This window comes from Malurus melanocephalus, unplaced genomic scaffold (assembly GCF_030028575.1).
Source record: "Malurus melanocephalus ecotype Western Australia unplaced genomic scaffold, MMel_1.1 scaffold_343, whole genome shotgun sequence".
NCBI classification, from domain to species: Eukaryota; Metazoa; Chordata; class Aves; order Passeriformes; family Maluridae; genus Malurus; species Malurus melanocephalus.
Window position 1 is genome coordinate 639,485 of NW_026623575.1, and position 26,110 is coordinate 665,594.

At 39.2% G+C, this 26,110-nt stretch overlaps 1 protein-coding gene across 1 annotated transcript in view; it reads right to left on the minus strand.

The window, feature by feature from the left end:
* The window catches only part of UGGT1 (UDP-glucose glycoprotein glucosyltransferase 1), a 34,564-nt gene that overhangs the window by 1,211 nt on the left and 7,243 nt on the right, over positions 1–26,110 (minus strand). The window contains exons 8-39 of the mRNA XM_057378154.1: positions 26,001–26,101; positions 25,110–25,209; positions 23,993–24,053; positions 23,425–23,516; positions 22,448–22,598; positions 22,072–22,191; positions 20,874–20,959; positions 20,321–20,456; positions 19,280–19,411; positions 17,755–17,919; positions 17,469–17,589; positions 16,597–16,695; positions 15,252–15,275; positions 14,623–14,717; positions 14,204–14,410; positions 13,472–13,603; positions 12,434–12,564; positions 11,023–11,118; positions 10,620–10,722; positions 10,106–10,185; positions 9,432–9,621; positions 7,633–7,791; positions 6,359–6,444; positions 5,940–6,024; positions 5,544–5,632; positions 4,956–5,060; positions 4,295–4,379; positions 3,537–3,719; positions 2,128–2,288; positions 1,529–1,643; positions 752–868; positions 301–460 (exon numbers count right to left, since the gene is read on the minus strand). Of these exons, the coding sequence (XP_057234137.1) occupies positions 301–460; positions 752–868; positions 1,529–1,643; positions 2,128–2,288; positions 3,537–3,719; positions 4,295–4,379; positions 4,956–5,060; positions 5,544–5,632; positions 5,940–6,024; positions 6,359–6,444; positions 7,633–7,791; positions 9,432–9,621; positions 10,106–10,185; positions 10,620–10,722; positions 11,023–11,118; positions 12,434–12,564; positions 13,472–13,603; positions 14,204–14,410; positions 14,623–14,717; positions 15,252–15,275; positions 16,597–16,695; positions 17,469–17,589; positions 17,755–17,919; positions 19,280–19,411; positions 20,321–20,456; positions 20,874–20,959; positions 22,072–22,191; positions 22,448–22,598; positions 23,425–23,516; positions 23,993–24,053; positions 25,110–25,209; positions 26,001–26,101 (3,767 nt within the window). The remainder of the gene's footprint in view (positions 1–300; positions 461–751; positions 869–1,528; positions 1,644–2,127; positions 2,289–3,536; positions 3,720–4,294; positions 4,380–4,955; positions 5,061–5,543; positions 5,633–5,939; positions 6,025–6,358; positions 6,445–7,632; positions 7,792–9,431; positions 9,622–10,105; positions 10,186–10,619; positions 10,723–11,022; positions 11,119–12,433; positions 12,565–13,471; positions 13,604–14,203; positions 14,411–14,622; positions 14,718–15,251; positions 15,276–16,596; positions 16,696–17,468; positions 17,590–17,754; positions 17,920–19,279; positions 19,412–20,320; positions 20,457–20,873; positions 20,960–22,071; positions 22,192–22,447; positions 22,599–23,424; positions 23,517–23,992; positions 24,054–25,109; positions 25,210–26,000; positions 26,102–26,110) is intronic.

Below are 26,110 nucleotides of genomic sequence, written 5' to 3' on the forward strand. Positions count from 1 at the left end.
CAATTCTCAGCCCCAGTGTGCAGTAACACTTCTTTAAGGGTTGAGATACAGCCAAGCTCATAAAATTGCAAGAACAGTGAAGGTCTTTTACAGAGCTGGAATAAGTCTGTTCTCTGACTTTCGGAATGAGGTGAAATTAYACCAGCCTCCCTCAGCAAGGTCCTTCTGTCCCATTACACTCCCTGATTATTCACCAGGCCCCCATTCAGCCTAGTGCATGCCACAAGCTCAAAGTGAGGGAGGACACAACACCAGACCAACAGGCACAGAGAAAAATCACAGAAGCACAGRAACAATTACCGTGTGTGTGTTGTCCTGGCATCTTAGCTGGTGTTCCCATTTCTTTTTCCTTCTGGAAATGACTCTGGAGCAGTTTGATTTCTTGGTCATAGTCCTGCCATTCTGGAACTATCCTCATGGCTGCCTGCAGCTTGGGCTCTTTGGTCATGGGGTTGTTACACTGCAAACAGAACAGACAGKCTAACAGGAGGTTTCTGCACTCTGCAGGGATTCATCAGCTGGTGGTGAACAATACCTGCCTGTACTTCAGCTAGAGAACAATGCAAAGTCTCTTTCCAAATTTGTATTTCCAAATTTATTCTGCTCCAGGTAAGAGAAACAGAAAAGCTAATGGTAAAAACTCAGGTGCTGAAAATGTGCAGRCACTGATAAAGCTGAGGTAGGGCAGTGCCTCTAACACTGGGGCTGGATTTTAGTGTGATGTAGGAGGAGGGGGTCACCCTGCACTCACCAGATCAATGGTTTTTGCTCTCTTCTTCGAGGAATCRTCACACCACGTTTCACACCACAGCCACTCCTGTGGCAGAGACTTAATTGGCACCTGGTGGATCATGTTGTTTGGCAAATCCTGTTGTGCAGAACAAGAGTCAGCAGCTGTTTCACAGAGTGCAGGATGAGAGGAGCAACCCCCCTCCCAAACCAACAGTATGGAGAAGGTCAACTTTTGTAGACTTTTCTTTTTTTCCCAATGCAAAYATAAAGTGATGAACTAACATTTCATCCCATTTCAAACAAAGTCCTTTGGAAAAAACCCTGCATACTGCAACTGTTGATCTGACTTCGTGTAATTTTTTTTTATTTAGCAGTAATTTTTAGCAGTATTTTTTTATTAAAGCAGTAAAATGAATCCAGTATCAAACCTGTAATGGACCAGTTTGGAAGACTAGTGTTGGCTGATTAGACAAAGGTGTTATTTCTTCCACCCACCACAGTAAAAGGCTCATTTCCAGGTTGCTGATCAGTGCACAATAATGCACTCAGAGCAGGGCAGTTCAAAAAACAAGTACCCAGCTGTGTTGGGTATTTGACTTGGGGTATACTGGAAAATCTGATGGCCTTCATTGAAGGAGAAGGTGCTGTTTCCACCCACCAGTTACATTTGATGCTATCAACCCCTGTCCCATTTGAGAGCAGGAGTGCCACCAGCATCTGGCTGGGATGGAAGCTCAGACAGATCCCAACCTGACACCACAGCCCAGTAAAACAAAACAAACACAACCAAACACACCTGATCAAGGTTGGACAGACTGTTTGGATCCTGACTAAGGCCCTGGTACTGTCCTCTGAGTCGATCTCCAGCTGCTATCTTTCTGAACTTCTTCAGATCCACAACATACAGAGCACTGCATGGAGATGATGCAATTAGTGATGACATTTCACTGGTGGGTAACTCACTGCAGCCCCAGCAGACCCCTGAGACACAACACACTGAAACAATCTCACACTGGCAGGAAAAGCAGCTCTAACAAGGTCATGGCATGTGCAAAAAAAGAGTTCTCAACAAATCTGTCTTAGCTTTGCTGTCATGCAGTCCCTGATTCCAACATTTGTTATTAACAAAGGAAGATGGCTGCTRGTTAACACTTCAGTTCTTCATCTGTAAAAGTTGTAGCATACTGAAAGAACTTCAGTKTCCCTAGAGCTTCCAAGGGACCATAGGCCATGGAACCCTAAAGTAGCAACAGTAAGCAAAAAGTGCTTCATGCAGTGCTGTGTACCTCAGCTACTTTTCTGCTAAGTCTAAGCAGCAGCAAAAATTTTACCCCTCTATTTTGAACAAAAAAAAAAAAAAAAAAAAAAAAAAAGAAAGAAAGAATTCTTCAATACCTGATGTGGTATTTCCTTCCAGCTAAATGACTTGCCCAGTATCCTGATTTCCAGAACCTGTAGCCATCCATTTCTCTTCGACTGTCACAGAATGGAGTGTATCCATAAGGAGCACCATCCAGATTGAAATCTCTCAGTTCTTTCAGGTCTGTGCGTACAATCTGAAGGGAAAGGACATTTTATTTTGATTTCTGGGAGGCTGCCATGGGTTATTTGGGAATACTGTACAGGATTTAATGCAAATTGAGCAAACAGCTAAAGGAACAATTGCCTAATTTAGGTGGCAATCTTTTCCATTGTGTGTATGTGGTACAAAAACACAGCACAAAAGGTGTAGTCTCCCCTACCCATAGCACTGGAGCAAATAAAATAGAGCCTTGAAACAGGCTGATAGGGGCTGGTTTAACAGCTGGAGTGCAAAACTGTTTCTTAAAAATCACTATACATGAAATCTACTGGGATTCTAGGTATCCATTCTGCAGAGCTTGCAGACCCTTCAGGGATGAAAGGGTTTAATGTCTTTTTGACACAGATGTGGCAGCAGCACTACTTTAAAGCATCACTCTGATGGAAAAAAAAATACCTTAATAGCCCTCACTATAAAAATCCTTAATAACCCTAACAGAGAAACAAAGTGTCTAAAATGCCAACAGGAAATCTATCCTAACTGATAACTGATCTATCCTGATAACTGATCTATCCTAACTGATAAATCCTAACTGATACTTCAGCGTAAGTTTTACCTGGCATGGATCACATTGTACATTTGCCAAACCCCCCAAGGCAGTTTTTCCTTCCCTTGTTGACAATCTGTGCTTCTCAGTCTCCCATGTATTTTTGAGAGAGCACTTTTGGCAGCTCTCACTGTGCAAGTTTCCTGCCTTTCCCACCCATTCAGGAGTGAGCACACACAAATCCTTCCAGTCCTGTTTGCCTTGCAGCAGGACACAGCCTCATGCACAAAGGATTTGCCATCTCCTCCCCTGAAACCCACTCAGATGTGGCCAAATTAAAAGCAGGGGCCTGGGAGGGCAGGATGGTTGGTGACTTAGGAAAATACTGTCTGTGGTAAGTGATCTGCAGGGAGAACAGACTGAACTGGAAAAATGGAAGGGTGAAATGAGAATCTGTTTGGCAAACTAGCTGGAATCACAGCRAGTGGATGAGGAACCAGATAACAGTAAGGCCAACAACCAACAGGCCAACAAAACCAATCTTGTGGAAACAGGCACAAAACCCAGCCCTCACTGAAGCATGCAATAATTACAGAATCAACCTCCAGTCATGCCTATGAACGGCTCAAACTTGCAACCCWTCCAACAATTCAGAAACTGTACTCAAGAATTTATTACCAAAAAAAAAAAGGAAGAAAAAAAGTAAAGATCAAGTAACTTCAGCTTCTGTGTTACCTGATCAGCATCCACAAAGAGGATTTTATCAACAGCTAATGGGAAGAGCACATCCAGAAAGAGGATCTTGTAACCCCAGATGATGCGCTGTTTCTCTGTTTGTTGGTGCAGCCAGCGTGGCCATTTATACTGRACGAGCTCATACTGGAAATTGTACTTCTTGGCCATGTATGGGATGAACTCCTGCAGAGGGAGGGGAAAAAAGCAGCTTATCTCAGTTCTTTGTTCCTCTGCAGGAAAAAGAAAAGCACATTACAAGAGACAGACTTCAGTCTAAGGCACAGAACACATCAGAAAATGAAATACCACTAAGAAAATTCGTTTCATTGTTAATTCACACAAAAGACTGAGCCCCAAGCTGAACAACCAATATAAATTCCAACTCAACAATCAATTCCAACTATCCTGAGACAAGTAAATATTTCAGCATTTYTGTGCACACAATTCCTTATGAGCCATTTTATAGTGATCCACAGATCAGTTTTAAAAAATGCATTACTCCAATCATAAAAACTCACAGATGGGAGAATTATTCAGGGGTGTAAGTGGGAGCATATAAAATGAGAGAAGAGCATTGGGAGAATTTTTTTACTAGAACAACTTGGCCCAGTGTCCCATCAGCTGACATTCTCATCTGTGAGGCTTTCTCCAATTGKAGCTTTAGCCAAAAGATGGTGGTAGAACATTGGGAAGGGAGAGGGAAGCAGCTTGTGGCATCTTGCCCCTATCACCAAATAAATTCCTAATTAGTAACAAACCTTGAATGTAGGTGATAAGTAGTTCTTCAGAAACCAAAACTTTAAAGGAGTCTTGGTATGTTTCAGCACAGACAACATCATTATGCTATCAAAACAACAAAAAAAAAAAATACAGCAGTTATAGGATCAAGTGCCACCCACTGAAGATGAGCTGTGTAACAGATTACAGATTGCTGGCTTACATGATTAAATTATTTGCAGTTATGTGTCAGGTAACTGAAGTTTACACATAAAGAAAAAGTGGGCAGCTTCAGCCTATTGCTTAATTTTATCTAAAAAATTGCTAAATCCCAAACATCTATATATTTTAACTAGGCAGAGAATAGACAACCTGCTGGCTTTCACAATCYTTTGAGAACAAAAGAAGTTCAAATTCTTTTCCAAAGCAACTCTAGCTTATTCTGTAACTTCTTAACAATACATTGATTATATCGTAGTGAGAAAATTCAGGACAGCAATGTACCATCTATTAAACTAAGTCTATTTTTAACTCATGAATGCTATGCASACAAAAGCTCCTCTGACACAGTAGATGCAGTTTCTAGTGGGCTTCTGAAGCATTGAAAAAGTGGGTTTTTTATACTATTGCAAGTATTTTTTTATACTCTTGCAGAGCAGGACACTACCATTGGCACACTGGGGTTATAAATTCTCAACTAACCGTAGGAATCTCTCATACAGGTGTCCTGAAGCTACAGAAAATATATTCAGCACATCATCTTTATCTTGCTTCACATCTTCATTCTTTTGTCCTCCTGTGAATCCCCTGAAAGGAAAAATATGGTTATATGGAGGACAGCTTTATAGGAAAGGGAGGGCCAGCTTTATAGGAAAGGCTGCAAATATAGAAAAGGGCCACAGCTTTGGTTTAATACAGTTGGTCTGTGGGCTTTTGGTGTCACTCCCTCCTGAGCAGGGCAGAGTGCTGTGCACACAGACAGGGAAGGCTCAAGAGTTGACAGATGAGCACCTTTTGACACAGAGAGTACTGGCTGAAGTGCAGCTCCTGGGAAGGAACAGTGTTTTCAGGCTCCTGAGGAGCAAGGAGGGGAAGGGAAGGTAAATGCAGGTGCAAAGCAGGAGCCCAGATCTCTAGGAAGAGAGGAATCTGACGAATGACAGCCCTAAATTCAAGCAAGCTTATCAGGTTCCACAGACAGCTCACAGTGGAACCTCACAGACATAATGGTAGCACCAAATAGTTTCCCAGTTTCAAGACACTTGCAGGTTATCACCGAGTTAATTTTACCATTTGAGAGATTCCCAAAATCCAGATTCATTCTCACTGGTGCCATCACTTAGTAGATCTTCATTCATCATATCAAATTTTTTCTGAACCTGTAAAGCATAACATGGCTTTAGTGAGTAGAACCACATATTGGRCAAACAGCTGTGGAGAGTTATCCTGACACTGGCTCTGCTTTTACCTACTTGAATTACATCCCAGGAGCTCACAGGTAACCTAAGCTGCCTGGGAAAACAGCTCAGAAATGAACTGATTTTTTCCAAACAGATTCCAAAGGAGGTTTCAGACACCAAAGGCACGTTAGTCTGGGGGGTTAAAATGCTTCCCTAAGACCTTGATGATGGAGACTGGCAAAGAAAAACTTTCAGAGAAACCAACACCTCTAGTTTTTAAACTCACCTTGACTTTGATGATTTTGCTCTTGAAGTTATTGAGAACAACAATAACCTCACTAGCTTCAGGCGGAGAGTCTGTGCCATCGTGGCTGAAAACAGAGCAAGATAGTGAATTTACTGCAAGGCAGAAATAAATTCTTTATTTGYTCTGCTCATTTTTATACATGTAGTAAGCCTCAGAACTGCAAAACAGTTTGAGATGTGACAACAAATACATCTATGTGAAAACATTTAGGGGGGTTTCAAATTAATTAATTTCACCTTGCATAACTTATGTTCTGTATGAAATGCAATTTGCTGTTTAATTTGCTGTTCAGGTCACCCCACTTTGGCAAGGGAACCATTAGATTTACATTTTACAGTGCCTACCTACTTCAGAAGTTTTACAAGAAAAAGGCTCAAGTATTTCTTATCCTCTCCTACCTGTAGATCCTGTAAATATCTTCAGATCTGCCTTTTCTCAGTCTTAGAGTCCATGCACCAGGATTGGCTTTTAACTGGAAGTAGCCCTGTAAAGTAAAAAGAATATTTGGCAGTTCCCAGAAAATGCAAATACAGAAAARCATTTTTAAGTTATGTTTTTTCTCTATCTAAAAGATTATTTGCAAGCCAGTTGATTAMTATAACCTTAAGGCTTTAAACCCAGAGAACAGGAGAAAAGCCCCAGAAATTATTCCATTCAAAACTGCAGGTTTTCCCTAAGAGAGAAAAGCTTGAAAAGGTCAAGCATAATTTGTCAGATGACAGAAAATCTTCATTGTTCTGATGGGAACAGTACAAACCCAAAGTCTTTTCCTGCAAAAGGTTGCTTTCATGAAGRAACCAGGCAATTACAAAACACTAATTTGTAACCACACAACAAAATCAAAAGGAATTCTGAAACTCTACAGACTGGCATTTCATCTACAGCAGGAAGCAGCAACATAATTTATATGTTACAAGGTATCTCTTCTACAGAACTTAAAAATTACAAGGTGAAATTCAAATACTGTGTTCTTGTCAAAGCTTCAGATTCCAGATGTGATTATTTTCTCCTGATTTAGATTATTACACCTATAGAAAATAGATGCATCTGCTTTAGTGTCCCATCCAGTTTTGCACTGTGGCCCCAAATGTTTGCAGTTGCTATGTGAGCCAGTCTGYTTTAAAAAGAAAATTTTAAAATATTTTTGAAAAAGCACAGGGCATGTTCCCTTCATGCCCAGACACAGCACAGAGTCTGAGCTGAAGAAAAGGACTCCCAGCTACAGCACCATATCMTGTGGTACACACACTTTGGTACAGCTACTTAGAAAAAGGACACCTCTGAGCCATTCAGCTTTACTGCCCAACACACACTGGGATCACATGTAAAATAAGGGACATCCTTCTTTCTGCAGTAAAAAACACCACATCATTCTAGGACATACTCTGGCTAAGAAAAGGCACAGACCAATTGAAAATGAGTAAGAATTCTAAAACAAATATTTAGCGCCAGTGAATATTTTTTCCTTGGTTTTATTTTAATTCATTTAAATAAATGTAATACACTTAATGAAGTTAGCAATTATAAAAACCAAAAACCATTCCCAGAGCCACATAGCTGTATTTTAACCACATTAATGTATTTCTGAGCTAGAAAATACTCAGTGGTTAATGGGAGAGGATGTACTGGCTGAACAGCAGCTAGCTGCTGGCAGTTTCAGCAGAACACTTACCAGGTTGGCCATGACRATGGTATCCACGATGACAGGGCTGGCTGAGGTCCCCAGTGTGAACTGGAGGCCCCGGGGTGGCTGCCCAGTTGTAATGTCATAGCAGTGTCCTTCCAGCAGCAGGTACTCCAGCTCATACTCTGCAGCTACAACGCTGTCCACCTGCAAGGAGCACAGACTGCTGACTGCAGCACTGAACTGCCAACTTTTACTCATTCACTTACTCTCTAGAATAGCCAGAGTAATTAAAAACCAATTTTACCAGAGTCATTTTATTATTAGATAAATACCTAGAAAGCCTGAAAGAGTCAGCTTCTTCAAGTGACAAAGCTTACACAAATACTATTAGGAGTGGCCRAGACCAAAAGAATTTGCACCTCAACATATGCTAGGCTAAGAAAAGGGAAGGATTGTTGCTCTATTCCACTTTWTTTTTTAACATTTACTGGAAAATGTAGTCTGGTATCTCATAAAAACTGTATGAWGGGATCCAGAATTCTGACTGTAAATCTGTTTAAAGCTGGTCTCACCTAATATTAGCCATCTGAAATAAATGTTTTGTTTTGGTCTGCATTATTCTTACAGTGCGCTAAGGTACTGTCAAGAAACACCCATTCCTTTTTTTTTAACACCAAACAAGTGCCAAGAAAAGAAAAAATAAAAAAAAAACCAAAAACCAAACCYACAACCCCAAAAAACTTGGGTCCCTACCAGGCCAAATTCAGATGTAGCCTGAGGACAGTACATAAGCAGAATGTTAGTCTAATCCCACAAAGCATCTCCTCTCACTGCMCATCCAAAATGACAGTTTAATTGCTGCAGCACCAACAGGCTGCACTTGGGGAACTGGAAATGGTGCACCTGCAAAAGTAAAGCTGCTGTTTATTTGGAAGCTCAGGAATGTACTTTGAATGACTGAAGCATTTAAATCCCCTCTCTCTCAGGTTTTCAGTTAATCTAAGGGTTGAGAATGGGGATCAGAGGCTTGAAATGTAATATCAGTGGTTCATTTATGGKTTTACAGTTAGGTTAAGAGACAAAAAGCAAAAAAACTCCTAAACCAAGACCCAAACCATAAAACATACATTCAATTTCCTAGATTTCTGAATAACTGGTATAGAATTAGCAATACCAGATATACCACAATACCATATCACATTCCCAAATAATATCAGAGAGATGCAGAAGGAAGAGAAGGATAATAATGTAGTGATCAGTGAGAAGGGAACCCACATTTGTAATGACAACCAGGCTSTAAAGACYGTGACTTTTGCAGAGCCCTGTTTGYASAAGCTGTGACAGTCTCATTACAYATCCTRCAGATGKRTTTTTCCATTTTTATCCYTTTGTGTRTGRGGCAGCACTGCCCAGATCCACAGCCCAACAGTCTGACTCAAGGGCTGTTCAAGCAGCTCCTGAACCTACAGAAATCCTGAGTGATTGACACTGCATATCCTTTTGTCCACWGGAGGGTTTGCCAGTAACAAAAACTCTGAAGATAAACAGGTAGCTAAAACCACCTTGGTGGCTTCTAGGAGCAAGGGAAAGGATCTGCTCCAAGCTTTTGGTATTTCTGAACCTCTTGTTGAGGCATCCATGAGTAATTGAGAACAGCAGTCTTGCTGTCAGGGAGCTGATGCTTCCCCTCCTAGAAAATATTGAGARGTCTGCAAGTGCAGTAATATCCACAGCTCTATGGTTATTGGCATTTTACAATTCTGCATTTCTTTCCCATAAAAAACCATGCCATGGAAAACCACCACCATTTAAAAGCAGTAGTAGAACATGATGATTTCTCTTACCTCCTCCAAGTAAATATTGTCAAGGTCATACGGGGTTCTAACAGACTCCACCATCCAGCTCTCAGGAGTATTTAGGTTCAGAGTGAACAGAGGAGACTGAGGCATATCTAAAAACTTGGCAATTGGTCCTGGAGCAAAGTTATTCTCTGCTGTGAAGGAAATCTCTGGCTCCAAAACATAGCGATAAAAGCTGAAATTTCAGAAAGAAAAATGTTAGAATATRTATCTGCCAAACTTTGCTAATATTTCATTCTCATTCAATTTGCAGGTGGCATCAACTCTCCCTAACCCTCAGTGTCTCCAAGGCTTTGTTCAAAGCAACACAGGTTGGGTTAACCTTAGAATAGGTCAGAATTTCTGTCTTGAAGTACCAAACAAGACTGTGCAAGACTCAGTCATTAAGATTAGTAAGTTATTTAATTTTATATATATACACAAAAAAAAATAAAAAGCATTTAACATGTAAAACAGCAGAATTACCACATGCTTCTCTTACCACATGATTTTCTGTGGGAAATGATGCTATTATAGAAAGGAGCTCAAAGCAGTTATTGAGTCTTCCTACAGGACATTTGACCATGCTTTTGTGCTTGCACATTCCAACAGGTTTCTCTCTCTGTCTCTCTCTCTCTCTCTCTCTCCCACCCCTTCTCCCCTATCATGGAATTGCTTACCTTTTCAGTGGCATGTCAGAAAGTTTAGACTGGCAGTTCATAAACACTCTCAGGTTCATATTTATCAGTTGGTTCAAAACCTAAAGCAATGAGAAAAAGACATCCCTTAAAATGCTAACAAGAAGAGCTGAGCAGTGTTTTAACCTGCTCATTCCCAATCATCCCTCCTCGTGATTTGCTTTACCACACCCCCTTTTAATTGGTGGTTTTAAGAACCTGCTCCTCATATTGCAGGCATTCTTTCTGGCATGCTGAGACTTTTATACTCAAGAACAGTCACTGCAAACTAAGCTGTTAGAATAGTGAAACAAAAGCTCTCTGCACAATACCTGAGTGTGATCTTGTCAGTGTGTAGTGCAGCCTAATCACTATTTCCCCTGATAGATGTATTGTGAAACTCAGACACACTGTTGGAAGGCCACTGGTCACCCCACAGTGAAAGAGGAAGACAAATATTCCAAAATGATGGAATTGAGAGAACTTTTTGAGGTTGCTGACAACCCTGCCTACGTACCAAAAGTAATGGAGCGAGTCTTTGAGCATCTCTGGTCACGGGATCAACAATAGCCACAACATCAAAGTATGTCTCACCCTCTTTTGGTCTCAGTTTAACTGCACTAAACAGAAGAAAATACAGTTTTAAAGTACCAAACATATGGATAAACACTTGAAATGCATTATAACCCACTGAATTACTTCCAAAAGGCTGTGCACCTTCTGAAACTAAACAGAGAAACAAATAGGCATATACACGTATGTTTATAGAGGTAGGTAGAGAGACCTCATTAATTACTGGAATCTTCCTGAAAACTGTTGGGGACTTTCCTATTGCTACTTACAGATTTTTTTTTTTCATTAAATGCAACACAAAACAATGGGAAAGACACAGAAAAAGGTAATGCTCAGCAATTCTATACCTGTATCGTTCTTCAAAGAAATGATACTCAATCCTTGCCTCTCCTTTTGGCTGAGCAGAAAGAAGAGCATCCACTTTCATTACCAAGTCACTTGCCCTGAGAAGAAGGAAAAGAAAAAGGTTTGCAGATATCCAAAAAGTGCCTGTACTTAGTACATTTCTGCCAGCAAAAGAGAAGGCAAACAGAATCCAGACACACAAACACTTCTAGTACCTCTCCACACAGGCTCTGAAGAATTAAACATATTTAAGGGTTAATCCACCTGTTGATTTAAACAGATTGTAGCCTTATTACTGAGTGTACCAAAGAATTTAGCTGTACAAATACAGAACAGCTGCATTTTAGGGGTCAACCACGTTGCAGGCACTGCATTCCTGAACTTCACCAACCTCTCACACCTGAGAGCCATTCAGATCAAACCTTTGTTTCAATGCTCTTCCCATTTTACAMTGCAGCTCTGAGCAATAGGAAGCAATACTGTAAGTGGAGAAACTTTTGAGACAGGTCCTATCATAAAAGATAATTACTTTTGACAACTCCTTCCTTTTCATTATTCCCATAAATTTTCAGTCTAGTATTTTAAGAATATATTCAMTCTTAAAGGTGTAAAACCTCAATGAAAATTGATTTGTACATCATACCTTTGCAAAAAAGCAAAACTGTAACCCACAGCTTTTCCTGAAATAACTGTCTCAGAGGTTAATAGTGACAGCTGTTKAAATTGTTCATACCAATCTCACAAGCTTGGTAAATTCCACTGAGTTCTACAGTGCTTCCCAACGCAGAAGGTAATTTTCAAAAGTTTTTGAAAAACCTTAGCAGCATTCAAACAAACAAAAAGAAACTCCAAACCCAATACTTTGTCCAAAACTAGCCTATGTTCAAACTATGCCCTTTTCCTCCACCCCAACACCCAATGTATGCAGAAGTGCTTGGAACACTATTAAAACCTGTTCTGCTGAGATCCAGAATCACACAACATTTCTGCAGAACAAACCTCATATTTAACTTACTTGGCCACCCTTCACAGTCAAGCAGCATCTCAGAAAAATGTCATGGTAGAAACCATCTCCACAGCTGTGTGCTCCAGCATACAAACACACCCACGGGGGACTCCTGYTCTTCTRAACTTCAACAAGACTTCYTTTGGATTAGYTCACCTCTGTGCTTTGTGCAATAACTGTCTAGAACTGTGATTTCCCTTTCCTGATCTCTGGCTCTTTTTCTAGTGTTTCCCTCTGAAGTTAAAAGCAGTTTACAGGATTCCCACAGTACTGACAGGGAAATATACCACTAAAATAATTTTATGTTGATAAGCCAAGCAGCACTTTAATGAAATGTAAATCAGATTCAGCAAGTCATGCTGTCACAGTMCCAGCACTTCTCTGTAAGCCTCCCAATGTTTACTCACAGATCTTCTTCGAATCCCAGCTGCTGAATCTGAGATTTGATTTTCTGTCCYGATGTCTTTAGTATGATATTTTCAAGGAGATGAAAATCATCCTGATTGAACATCTCTCCATCCTCTAATGGGCCAATAATCTATCCAAAAAAAAACCAACCCAGAATCAGCATTATTAGGTAAAGGCAACACTGAAACACAATTCAAGGATATGTTAAATAACCACTCCAGCAGCCCAGTTTCAGTGGGAGCCAACCATTGAGGCTGGTATTAATGTCAATAAAAACAGGAGAGTTTAACAGGTAAATCTGGCTGTTTGGAGTCAGGAGCCCCAGACTAAGGCAAAAAATACTGGTCATGCACATGAAATTACATGAAGTACTACACCTGGAAGGGGCAATAGAATACCAGGCAATTCTAGTAAGGCAGCAAATCTCCCTCCTCTAGCCTTCAGCAGCCTAGAAGTTCCCCAGACAACTCTGGCTATTTTGCTAATGAGAATAGAATACCACAACTCATCACTGGAGATTTTTAACCTATTGAAATACATAGCAACCCCTGGGAGCTGCATGGATTTTTTCCTAACAAGAAGCAGATAATAAAAAAAACCCAGTGCTGCACAAAGCTGGGTTTCACTATTTGCAGTGAAATACTATTGTAACATCATTTACCTGATCTCAGATAAACTCTAACAAAAACAGCTGGTAGAAGAGACAAAGGCACCTTGGTCAGGGCAGCATGCAAGCAGCAAATCTTGCAAATTTATCATCCCCTTCTGCCCCRGGACTCAATTCACTGCCAGCATGAAAGCAACTTTGTTATTGAGAGACCTGAATGCCAAACCAAATGTACCAAATGCCAACACCTCTGTACCCAGTAAAAAGAAAAGGTCACACAGGTGTGAATAAATCCAACTGGCAGCAGYTCTAAAGCCTGCTGAGACCTAAAAAAGGTTGATATTCCTGTATCTGATCCCCAGACTCTGCTGCTCAAGATCTGCTTCCTTCTCACATGTGGAATATCTCTTTTACTGTCTGATCATCTCACCCGTCCATTGCTGATCACAGCCCTCTGCCCCTTCTTCAGCTTCAGAACATCTCTGCAATACACAGCATGGGACAGAAYAAAATCCACCTTGGGAGATTCAAAGGCTTCCTTGAAAATATTGGTATCCATACCCTAAAAGAAAAGAATACTTGACATTGAAATAGGAAGAAAACTGGACCTCTGCATACTTTTTAAAACACACTTTTTTGTTTCCATTCAAGAAAATCTTCATATTTTGCTAAAACTGATCCATGGCCCCCTTTTCTTTGTGGTCTTAATTCTTGTTTGTCACCTTCAAACACTATCCCAACGTCTGCTGTGAAGGGTCACAGCTACTTAAACCAGTTCCATTCTTCCCACCTAACTTTTAAAAATCTACTTTGAGGAAATAAACTTGTATTTTTTTTTCTCAGCTTTTTAAAAAAAATTATTCTCTTAACCACCTGTCAGAAACAACTGACTCACTTAAATAGATCCCTGCACCCCTGTCCCTTTTGACTTTTCTAAGAGACGTAGCTTTGATGTGTATGAGAATTTACTTTGTTTAGATGGATTGTTGCATTTAGACAAGACCTTCAGAGATTTTAAAAAACCTAACAATTAAACCCAACAGTGTTACTTTTCTCTATCACTGCACCTTTACCTTCTGCATATGAATATGCTACATTATAAAACTAATTTGAGGAACAAGCAGAGCACCCTCCCCATGCAAATGCCAACAGATGTGCCTACCCCAACAGCRAATTCCAAGATGTCAGCTCCTGCTTCCAGTGCCTTCACAGTTTCTTCTTTTGCCATCTTGGTGATGAAGTTCTTGGCATTGTTTGAGGTTTGTGTCTGCAAAGCTGCCCATATGGCTTTAGCTACAATGGTATTCTGGCTGTTGGGGTCTTCACTAGGATTATTAATCATGCTAATTCGGAYGTTATTGCTGGATTTCTGTGTTTAACAAAACAGGGAATGGGAAAGTTTAAAATTTCAGATTTAAGAAATACATAATGAATACTGTAGCAAAAGCTTTGCATTTCTTAACCTGAATACCGGATTCCAAATTGGATAAATAATAGTACAAGGTTAAAATTATTGATTTAAGCATTTAGATTAGGTATAAGCACCACTGTGACAGCAATCTTGTAGAAAACATTACCTACCTGATGTTTAATGGCATCATACAACAGCTGCCTCCCTGAAGGTTTATCAAAATCACCAACAATCCAAAAAGTAACMGGTCTAACAAAGGAATCATCTGTAATTATAAAAAAAAAAAAAAAAAGTTTGAGAGTGAAGGGAAGGAAAGCTTCATTTTTTCCCTCATTTGGAGGTAAACTATGACACACATGCAAAGACTTCAAAAGAAGTAAAATACCATAGGAAAGCCATGGATGAACCTAAGCTATGAAGCCTAGCAAGACAAAATTAATAGGATTGGTATATTAGTTTTATCAGGTCATTCAGATAACCCATGTGRGACAGCATGCATGGCTCTTTCTATGCTGGATTCTTTCAGCATTTTTGTTTGTTTGCTACCTTTTCAATTGCAAATTATAAAGAAACATATCAGTAACTTGCAAATTCCAAATGGGGTTGCAATCCAGCAGATGTACCACTCCTTTGTACTGAAGCTGTTAGTTTACAAAATCAGTTTTGTTTTAAGACAAAAGTGCTGGAGCAAACATGCATTTCAACAGCTTCCTTCACTGTCTGCTGGTCCTAAAGCCAGTGTCATWAAGGAACCAGAAAACTCCCAGAACAATATAAGAAAAGCCAAAGCGTGAGTTACCATAGATCTCCTTGGAAGACATTCCTGGACAAAAAGCAGAAAGGAAAGGGAAAAGGAGAGACACATTAATAATGTGATGGTAATCCCAATGTGTATCAAGAAGCTGCAGCACTGTACTGGGCATAACTGAATCACTACAGTTCAGATCCAACAGCAACAAGTTTGTGMTAATTTTATTGGAGTAAGCTTTGASTTTTTCCTCCCCTCAGACAGATGGATRTTTGATTTTCATGGCACAGCAGTACTTATACCACATACTACTGCTTTCATATCATAGGGTGAGGGAACCATTCTGAATGTGTACAAACACTGTCATCACTGTGACTTGGTGTGAGCCTCTCTGTTATCTTCCCTTCTTAAAAACCAGCATGGCAGTGCTCTAGCAGTATTGATACTGAGCCAGCAACATGTATCATTTCCCTTTCACTTCAGAAAATAGATGTGCTCCAGCATTACTGTAATCAGATAGCACTTATTGAATATCTTCAGTGGCAGTGACCAAAAATCATCAAACCATGGAATTGCTAATTAATGCACTTTCCAACAAGCATGCCGAGGTGTGGATTTAATTAATGCTCCACACAAGAAACTKATTCAAATCCAAGTGACTGAATGTGAATGAAGTGCAAGCACGAGACAGAAAGAGCAATGGGAACATTTCAGTGCCCAGAGATGGCAGTGGCTGRAGATAGCACCATGCAAACTTGGGACAGTCTACTGAGAAACTTGGGACAGGAGGCAGGAAAAAGAGGAATTGGGTCAAATGACAGCAGTTTGTTTCTGGTATCTAACCAAAACGGATACAGGAAATGCCTGATGATGTCTAGTTAGGACTGATCAGGCTCTGTATTATATCTGGGCATGCATTTCCTAAAACTCTAATGTGCAACTGTGACAATAATTGTCAAAGAGCAGTGCATGCACTGGAGCAATAAAAGCAGCACTGACCATGTCAGGTGATGTCTTATATAACAGACAGCTGGAATTTGCTTCTGAATCCATGTAACTTTTAGCAAATCTGAATTATGAGTCAGAGAGCTTAAACCCCTTTTATATTTTTCTAGTCACTTGCTTACACTGCTGCATTTCTGGGAGTCACCTGCAGTACAGCAAGAGCAATGTGGGTGGGACTCCTTTATTCAGTAAAAGGTTGGAGTGGGTTTAAAGAGGGAAACATTCGTGTTCCATGCAGATGTCATGTCTCATAAAAAAAAAGAAATCTTTAGCAGACTATGCCACTACCCACAGGCCTGACAAGGCTCAGTGAGTGTGCYAAGAACTGCAATACATGCTTGGAAACACACATAAAAGAAGCTTTGGATTCAGAATCCACCGCAGATGTTACCTTTCTTTGTTAAGTAGGTCATGCTGTTTGCAACAGCAGCTGTCTTATCTTTAGAATCCAATGTGGTAAACCGAGCAAAGTCATCCACAAAATAGTTATCTGAGGGAGAGAACAAGTATTAGATGCCAAAGCAACTATTCCATGTAAAATGAAAATAAAATCACTATTATTACCAGAACATCAAGAACATATCCCATTTTGCTCCTAGTGATACTGCTTCTTCTGTCTCATTTTCACTGCTAATATATAGGCTAAGAAATGTATTTTGCTGTCTCACAAGTTACATTAATAACTATATAYATTGCATATTTGATAGACAGAAGGCAGTTGAAAGAATTGTCCAAGTCTTACTTAGTTGATTGCTTACAATTAGAGATTATTTACATATACTCACTAGTATATGTCTATAATATACCTTGAAAAATCCACTGTGTCACTATTTTTTAAGCAACTCAAAAAAGGCAGGTGTAATGTCATTGTACTGCAGTCACTGTACTGGGTATTCAGACATTTAGCAATGGAACATTTTGCTAAATCTCAAGTAATTCCASAGATGACTGTCAACCCTGCTCAAAAGAAGGTCAGAACTAAGAAACAATCTGCTGCTTTAAGCATTATATGACTGTTCTTGGCTTTTTGCAGCATAACTAATTTCTCAGCTTCATGAGTCATACTCCCTTAAGGTCTGTATAAAATCAAAACAAATTCTCATTTTGAAAATCAGTAGACATTTAATGTTGGACACAACATCTGCCCTGCACCAGGGCTGGGACATCACTTAGGCTGTTGTTAATTCTTTGCCACAAGAGATTTTCACTGGAACAGCAAATCTTTCACTCTTCAGGTTTAACACAATTAAAAGCATCCCTTACTCATTCCTGTCAGATCTAGGTACTCTCTGTCAGACCTTAGGATTCTTGAGTTAATTCTTGGAACAACATTAGGCTGGTTCATGATATACTCAACCACATCTTGGTCATTAGACAGTTCCCCCTGAAGGAAAGAGGAAAGAAGCATWATTTGTTAAACTGCCTTACAAAAGTTAAAAAAAAAAAAAAGCAATGATGAAAGTTGTCTTGTATGATTTGGAGCTGGGATTTGTGAGTCAGTTTTTCCAAACCCAGTTTCTCTCAAGCCACAGATGACCTCAGCACTCACCAGGTACACAGCTCGCTGGAAGATGCTKGTGGTTTCCAGGATTTTGTGCATTGTCACAGTTTCCAGGTCGTCAGGATCCAACTGATCCTTTTGAAAAGGCATTCCATTGAACAGCACCACAGGCAGAGGGCCTACACCCGTTTGCTCATAGTAAGCTCTTGCTGCCTAAAGACAGGAAAAGAAGCAGCTTTATCACATCAGCCCTGTGCCACAAAGGTTCCCAACAAGCTGTACAATATCCACCAGTCTGTTCTAAACATGCCAAGAGATCCTTATGGCTTTGRTTAGATACAGAGAATGTTGATTTGACACAGTGCATAAGATGCCTTTGACTTTCAGAGTTTTAAAGCAAAAGAAGYTACTTCCTAATACAGAAGTGCAAAACACTCCTTAATGTTCATTTTGTAACTTAATTGCAATGAGCACTTTCTGGAAGTAGCAAAAGATGCACGACAGGAAACATGAGTGCCTGTGCATGCAAATGCAATGCAAGCAGTGATAACTGTAATGTAAGACAGGGTAGTTTGTTTTGGGTTTTTTAATGAATGTGTTTCAAAGCTTTAAGAAAACAGTTAGATGTGAGGCAGGGAGCTATTCTGTCAAGACAAATTTCCCTGTTTCATGTAACCACTGCATAATGCACAGTCATTGATAGATACCCTGTTAGAAGTTAACTAGATTCTGCTGCTTAGATGCTGTGGTTGAGCCCTCTCCTCTCATACAAAAATGCCTGCTTTACTTTTATGGATTTTCATTTCCTTAAAATGCTTTTCTCTTCACTAGCCTACATTGGAAGACCCATATGCATACGAGCCTGTTTTCTGTAACCCAACTGAATTCCTTACATTTACAGATGTAAGCAGCATCCCGTGTGTTACAGAGCTATTGGCGACAGTATTTTCATTTGTTTTAGAACAAAAAGAACCCCCAACATCCCCTTAGAGAACTTCAAATAAAATCTGCTTCATCTCACTTAYAACTGGTTCAAGAGTGATTTGCTCTCCTAATTTTCTCCATACAGAAAAGTATCAACCCTAAAAATCACTTCAAGAATCATCTGCAGAAAATTGTTGGGATGTCTTGCCATAGAAAAGACATTTTGAATTCATAATCATGGCTTCATCTCACACATCATTCAAATACTGATTCAGAAGCTCCACAGTGTTCCCACCCTCTCTTGGTTTTTTCATGAACCATTCCATCATCTTGATTTTTCTGCAAACACTTTTAAACTCTATTGAAGTCTGCATTCCAGAATGAAAGCATGACATATGAGTCACAAAACTTTTACCTTGGTTATTTACATACAGATTTTTAAAAGGTATGTATTACATGATATGTATTATGTACAATATACAAAGCTTGTGCTGACATAAAGAGTAAAGTATTACAAGTCCCCCAATGTGGTAACAAAAYAGTTACGTGGTTGAAAAGAGAACTGCATCAAGAAATTGTATGTAATTATATTTYCAAAACTGTTGCAGCAAAAGAACTGGAAAAAAAAAGCTGTGTCATGAATTCTTACCTTTCTGTTTTGATCATAGGCAGAATCGATTCCCAGAACGCTGTTGACCTCCACRTAAGGATACTGTTTCTCCAGCACACTGACAACATGTTCCACTTTCAGCTGATCTCCTGTTTTTACTTTGTTATAGATCTGAAAGGGGAATACAAGTTTACAGCTGCAGCTGTGAAGTGTCTGTCCTTACCAAGGATAAACTGACCTGTCCCCTGTATTATAAGGCATTAACAGCCACACCACGAAACTCATATTCATATTGATCAGCTGCAACAGCTCCTAAGCACTKGTAGCCAATATAAGGATCTTGCTATAGCTTGTAGTCATTCCAGTGGGATTGGAAGAAGGTAAATATGTATTTTTTTTAAATAATAACTTGCATCTTTAATTAGAAAAGGTATTTGATGTGGGAAAACAGTGCTCTGGGGAAAAAAAAAAAGCATCAAATAAAGCATATCCAAGGAGCTATCCTTCCCTTCAGAACTCGGGATATGCTTATGAACAGTACAACAGACCTCACATGTAAAGCAGCTAACTCTTTCCCTCTTGAAGGCACAAGATTTTACTTTGAGCTACAAACACATACCCAAAATAAAAAAAATAAAAGTAACTGTCTTTAAAGTAACCAGCAATTTAATGTCACAGTAAGCCCCAGCTTGCCAATTTGTACAAGCACCAAACCACAGATGAAACTCATCCAGCAGCACCTGTATTGCCCTTTACTGTGACAAAGGAATGCAGCTGGAACCATTCAAACCAAATTATAATACTGAAGGGAAGCAGCAGTTCAAAACTCACAGAATGAGCAAAGGGACAGGATCAGAAAAACAAGCAAAARTGTTAAGTGTCACAAGGAAACACAGTGTCACTTGTTAAAGTCAGGTCACAAGCACGTTCCAAGGGCACAGGTACCAGTATTGGAGATACTCTGCCTACTAATCAAGCTAAAGAACAATTCCACCCATTATCTACATACTGATTCATTAACATAATCTTACATCACAGAAAATATTACAACATTAATTTCTCTTTTAAATTAATACTTACAGACATGACAGTCTGAAAAGCATAATTATTGTCCATTTCTTGTGCAACATAATTGTATGTCCTCAGGAGGGCAACACCAGGATCCTGAAGTCCATCCACATCCTCTGAGTCATTAACCACAAAGACTATTCCTATTCTGCAATCACACAAATTCCCAGGTCATCAATCTATTACATCAATTAAAAAATCAACTCTTCATCCAACTACTGGTGTATCATCATCTCAGACACAGGCTTCTTCTAGAATAGCCTGGTAAGATGTTGAGCAGAGCAGCCAGGAATCAAATTTAGGTCATATAATCTGTCACCAGTCCATCAGAATCTTGCTTKTCACCTCCCTCTCATCCAAAACTTGCCATTTCTTTTGGACTGTCAGAGAAACTGAWCTCTGTTTTGCTAGTAGAGAAAGTTATATTCAAAAAATATACACATAGCTCAAATAGAAGGTATGTAACATTTCTGCAGTGTCCTAGCAATGAGMATTTTAGTGCTGCAAAAGTCACATGAATAAAACTGATGTAAAAGAATCCCAAACATTAAAAAACACCAATTACCTCAGTGGGATGTGGTTACTGAAGAACATTTCTGCCACATTCAGTAATTCTGCTGTGGTCTCATGAGTAGGATCTACTATCAGTACCTGCATACAAACAGTAAGTGAAAAGTTTCCTGTCAGAATTCAAGAAGGGGTTTTGATCAAAGATCACTTTAGTCATATCTCAGCATAGAATTATCATGAGGCCTACTTCATACCCTGCCAGGGAGACGAGACTCATTAAATGGAAGTTTATACTGAAGTCTCTAAATCCATTACCTACAGTACCTGGTCTAACCAACTCCTTTAACCAGAAGGGACAGGACTCCTTACAGACTGGATCCTTTCMCCTCAGTACACCCTGGCACTGGCTCCTGCCTCTGCCTGCACACAGATCCACCCACTCCACGTGCCTGGGAGACAGGCACTCATCACAATGGAGCACCCTGCTCAGTGCCCTGGAGACCCAGTGCTGCCAAGGTGTTCTCTGCTGTCCCAACCAGACAGAAATGGGCCATTCCCACTGCATGGAGGGCCCTTCATTCATGCAACTCTTGCCTTATCATTCAAATATTTCTATGTTAAAATTATCGAACTCCAGAGAAAAAGGCAACACATCAATGCACCCACYGCTTCAGATGGTTCAAGTCCCTGTTTTCCCCTAATCAGAGCTCTTTTTTCCACTTTGCCACAATGGAAARWTTGCAAATTACAGTGCACAATTTGCAAACTCTTCATCAGATCTAAGTTTAAGTAATTTACCTACAGACAAAAAGGACACCCAGGCCTAGGCTAAGCACTGTTGATCATTTGTTCAAGTCTTGGTGGATGAATGCTTTCTGACTGAAACACCTGAAGTTGGTCTTAACTCTGCTAAGAAGACAACAGCTAACAAATTTGAGAGATTTCATTAACCAATTTCAATTATCACAAATTTAAAACACACCAAATTGTTATTTACCAGATGATAATTTTGTCCATTGACTAAACAACTCTGGGCATTTATAGATGCCAGAGAATCATGCTCAGTAATCTCTGAATCTCAGCCATAACGTACTAAAAGAAAGAGAACAAAAACCTTTTAGAAAAGCATCCTCTCTCTAAAACTATTTAAGTGACAGGGAATCCAGTGTATATGTGAGACAAGCTGCAAAAGCTGATGTCCCTGCTCTTGACAAAACAAAATGCACATTTCACCTAGTCAGATGATTACTTACAAAGTTATGGAAGTTTTTTCTAATTTGTCTGATCACGCCAGGAAATGTGGGACGCAGCAGTTCTTGYACACTGGAAGGCCAGGAATTATACCGACTGTCAACTTCGAGGTTGTTGATCCACTAAGAAAAAGTAAAGGCATTTACACGATTGACAATCCTCCTGCTCTGCTCTGAGACTAAAATACTTTCAAATCAGACACTATGCTGAGAACTTAATAAGGAATGAAGCTTTTTAAAGTGTTGATTATATTTATAACCTTTTTACTTCAATGCAGTTTCAGAGCTAATTGTTAGATAAGAACAAAAGTCCCTGGGACCAATTAAGAATGCATTGCCCAACAGCAAATCAAATGTTTCTATCTAAAAGCACACGCACCGAAATTGCAGGGCTTCTGATGTCCACAGCATAGTCAGAATCTGATGGCTGAATGTTCAACTTCAGAACATTGTGTAAGGAAAGACCCTCAATTCCTAAACTGTGCAGGCCTTCCATAACACGGGCTTCATTGCGGAGTGTATCGATCAAACTGGAAGGAAAAGGGAAAGGGAAAAGGGAAAAGGGAAAAGGGAAAAAGGGAAAAGGGAAAAGGGAAAAGGAAAAAGGAAAAAGGAAAAGGGTATTGAGTTTTAACACTGCAGCAAATAACGTGCTCTTACCCTAAGGGGTAACAGATGTCACATCTGGGCATTTGTTCTTATTTATCACCTATTTTTCACTGTCCTAAGAAACTTGAGATAACGTAAACCTATTCAATGAATATTCTATTTCTAGGAAAAACTACCTTAAATCAGGATAATGAATCCATTTTGAATCCATTTATTTATATATATATATATATATATATATATATATATATATATATATATATATATKTKTGTRTRTGTRYAYATATRTGTRTATATATATATATACATATATATATATATATATATATAATTTCAACTCCATGTTATTGCAACACATCTTGACAAAGATACAGGGTAATTTCCAGATGAAAAATTTACAGTGCTTTATCCTTTGAGAATCATCTGCTGCCTTCAGAATGAACCTGTATGCTGACAGTCTAGAGACCAAAACTTTGCTAATCACAGCACAGGTCAAAAGAACAGTACGAAGGTGACCTCTCATTCCAATCTTCAAGGATATTCCACTTTTCACATCAGATTTTKGTTGGTGATGAACTTGAATAAGACAAGGAACCATGTTTTGCTTTTTATAGTACTTACCCAGTAAACCTAGTCTAGATTATGAAGAAGGTTCAAAACTGTATAAATAACATTATCATTCATGAACAAGCAGGATGCAAGTTTCTAAACAGKATACAACTATTGTGAAAAATAAAACATTCCTACCTAAATATGTCCTGAGTGTCTAAATCAATAAGCAGTCCATTGATGAACAGGGCAGAATCTCCTGGTTGCAATCCTAACGTTCCTTTGAAATACTGAAAAGMAGTAGGAAGCCATTAGTAGAGTGCTCTGCACAGAAAATGTTATTAAAGAATTTCACTCTCAAAGCATCAACACTGGAACTGTTTTCTTCATATAATATGAATCACTGTAAAGCCATAGCAGGTTTTGAATGTATTCTGTGACTTCCTAGCAAACACTGATGTATACAGAAATCTGAGCATCATCTCAAATTGGATATTGAGGATTGATTTTCTTCTGCATCCTTAAAAGTCCTTCCAAARATGCTTAATACAGCTGCTTTTCAARCACTATTCTAACAATGGMAGTATTTTAATATTTGAGAAAAGAAGCTTAATTATGCTCTTCATYCATGTTTGAAAATCCACCATTTCTTCACTTCCCAGATGCATGCTATAAAGTTATGTGTGAAAATACTGTGTCATTATCTTGGGCAACATGTAAATATAAGTGCAAAGGAAAAAGGAAGGCTACTTTCTGGAAGTGTTACCTTTTGGTTCTCTTCAATTTCTGCTCTGAGCTCCGAAGAAACAACTGTTTTTGTAATGGCTCTACAAAAACAAAAACATCATACTATGAATCACCTTTCTGTTTATCTGGTGGATAGACATCTACTTATCCTGTTTTTTGTACCTTAAATATTAAGATAATTATCCTTTTAGTAGAAAGAGATGCAGCAAGTTGCCATTGGTGATACCATTAAATAATAGGATGCAGCATTTTTCTTGGTATAATCCAGCAGCACAAAAATATTAACCACATACCAATTCTGAGTCCAATTTCATACTAACTATAATAAAAGTGTTCAGCCAGAAACATAARGGTGGAGGCTGGAAAAAGAAAACAGGGGATTTTTCTCCTCATGGTGGATTCCCATTGCTTTCCTTACTTTGGATCCAGGGACTGCATCATCACAAAATGGGCAAGTACAGCCCATAGATCAGACTAAAACACAGTAAGATGCAATACCTGCCTCAGGAAGCTCTAAGTAACACCTTAACACTAGGTAAAGGGAAATAAGACCAGAATTCTGGGGTTTTTTTACTCTCATCTGAGGTATACCTCCACCTACTCAAAAAGGAGGAGTTTCTGTAACATCATCTTCACAATCCACACAATGCAATTTATCAAGGAAAATACATCCCTAGACTGGCTGGCCAGCTTTGATTTGAATCTGTTAAAGACAGTCACTGACAAAGTGCAAAAACCAGTGGAATTGCACCTCAGACATGAGACTGACTGGGCTGTTTGGCAAAGTGGATCCCAGAAGAWGAGTGAACAGATAAATGTTAGGGCCACCAAACAGAAAACCCAGCCAATAAATTCTCAACAACTTGATGCAATAGGTTTAGACACATTTCACAATAAAATAGCACAGGCAATTCTGGCAAATTTTCTACCAGTCCACATCAGCTTCCATCCAAGAAAAACACAGTAAGATCCTCTTTGTAACTGTAGGCTGAAGAACTTCCCAGCATAAACATTTCCCAGTGTTTGCTTCCAGCTAAGTGAAAGTCAGACATTAACCCAACCAATGCYGCTTGTCTCAGGTCCTGCTCAGGAAAAGAAGAGTAAAAAACCYTTTTAGAAGTCATAATTAAAGTTACCTGGCCTTTGTAGGAAAGTTCTGACTAAGATCTTTCATGACCATCAGAGCATCCACAGGGGGAGCAGTCAAAATGCGAGCAGCAGTTTGAAAACTCAGATCTTAGAAGTGAAAAAACACAAGTCAAAAACTCAAAACTGAAAACAAGGCAATGCAGAGACAATTYTAGCTTTCAACTTTTTTTGCATGTYACCTAAGGAAATTCACTTTCTATCTGCACCTATAGACACTTATTTTAAAATAATCTTGTTTATATTCAACTTCTATGTGTTGCCTTGAAATAAGTAACCCTTTCAAWCTGAACCAGTGTATGCAGCCTACAAGCTCTTTCAGTGAGTTCAAACCAGCACTTAAAAACTTCTTTGGCTGAGGTGGGAGGATCTGCCCTTCCACTGGATTTACATAGATACAGCATACATTCAACCTTTTGAAATACTCTTTTTGACAGGATGAAAAGCCTTTTCACAGGCCTTTACAGATGTTTTCCAGGGAACGAGGCAGAGCAGCATGTAGTTGATTTCGAAATACAGTTTTCCTCTGGTCTTGAGAAATCTCAACTTTCCACACTAAAAATKTGATAATGGAAAGAAACTTTACATTCCTTTCTTTTCTGCATTCAGCAGACCATACAGTCTGTTTAAGAGCAAGTGGATTGCTGAATTTTATAATATAGAAAACAATCCTCATGTCAGAAGTCCTAAAACAATCCTAAAAGCCATTTCAAGCACTTTAAAAAAACAAGTATTTCCCAAGTGAGACCAAATGCAGGAATCTAAAGTCAAACTCTGTCAACTGCACACAGCCACTAACAACCTCAGTTTTGTAGAGCACTAGAAAACATATTTACTTTGAGTTCTTCTAGACCAATACTGAAAGTCTCTATCCAAATTACCTTGTAGCTGCCATACTTTCAAAGGTGCCATTTCATTGGTACTTTCCACAAGATGTTTCCTGAGCTCTTTCAGCTCTTCTGACAAGTCAGGATATAGCTGCCTAAAAGGG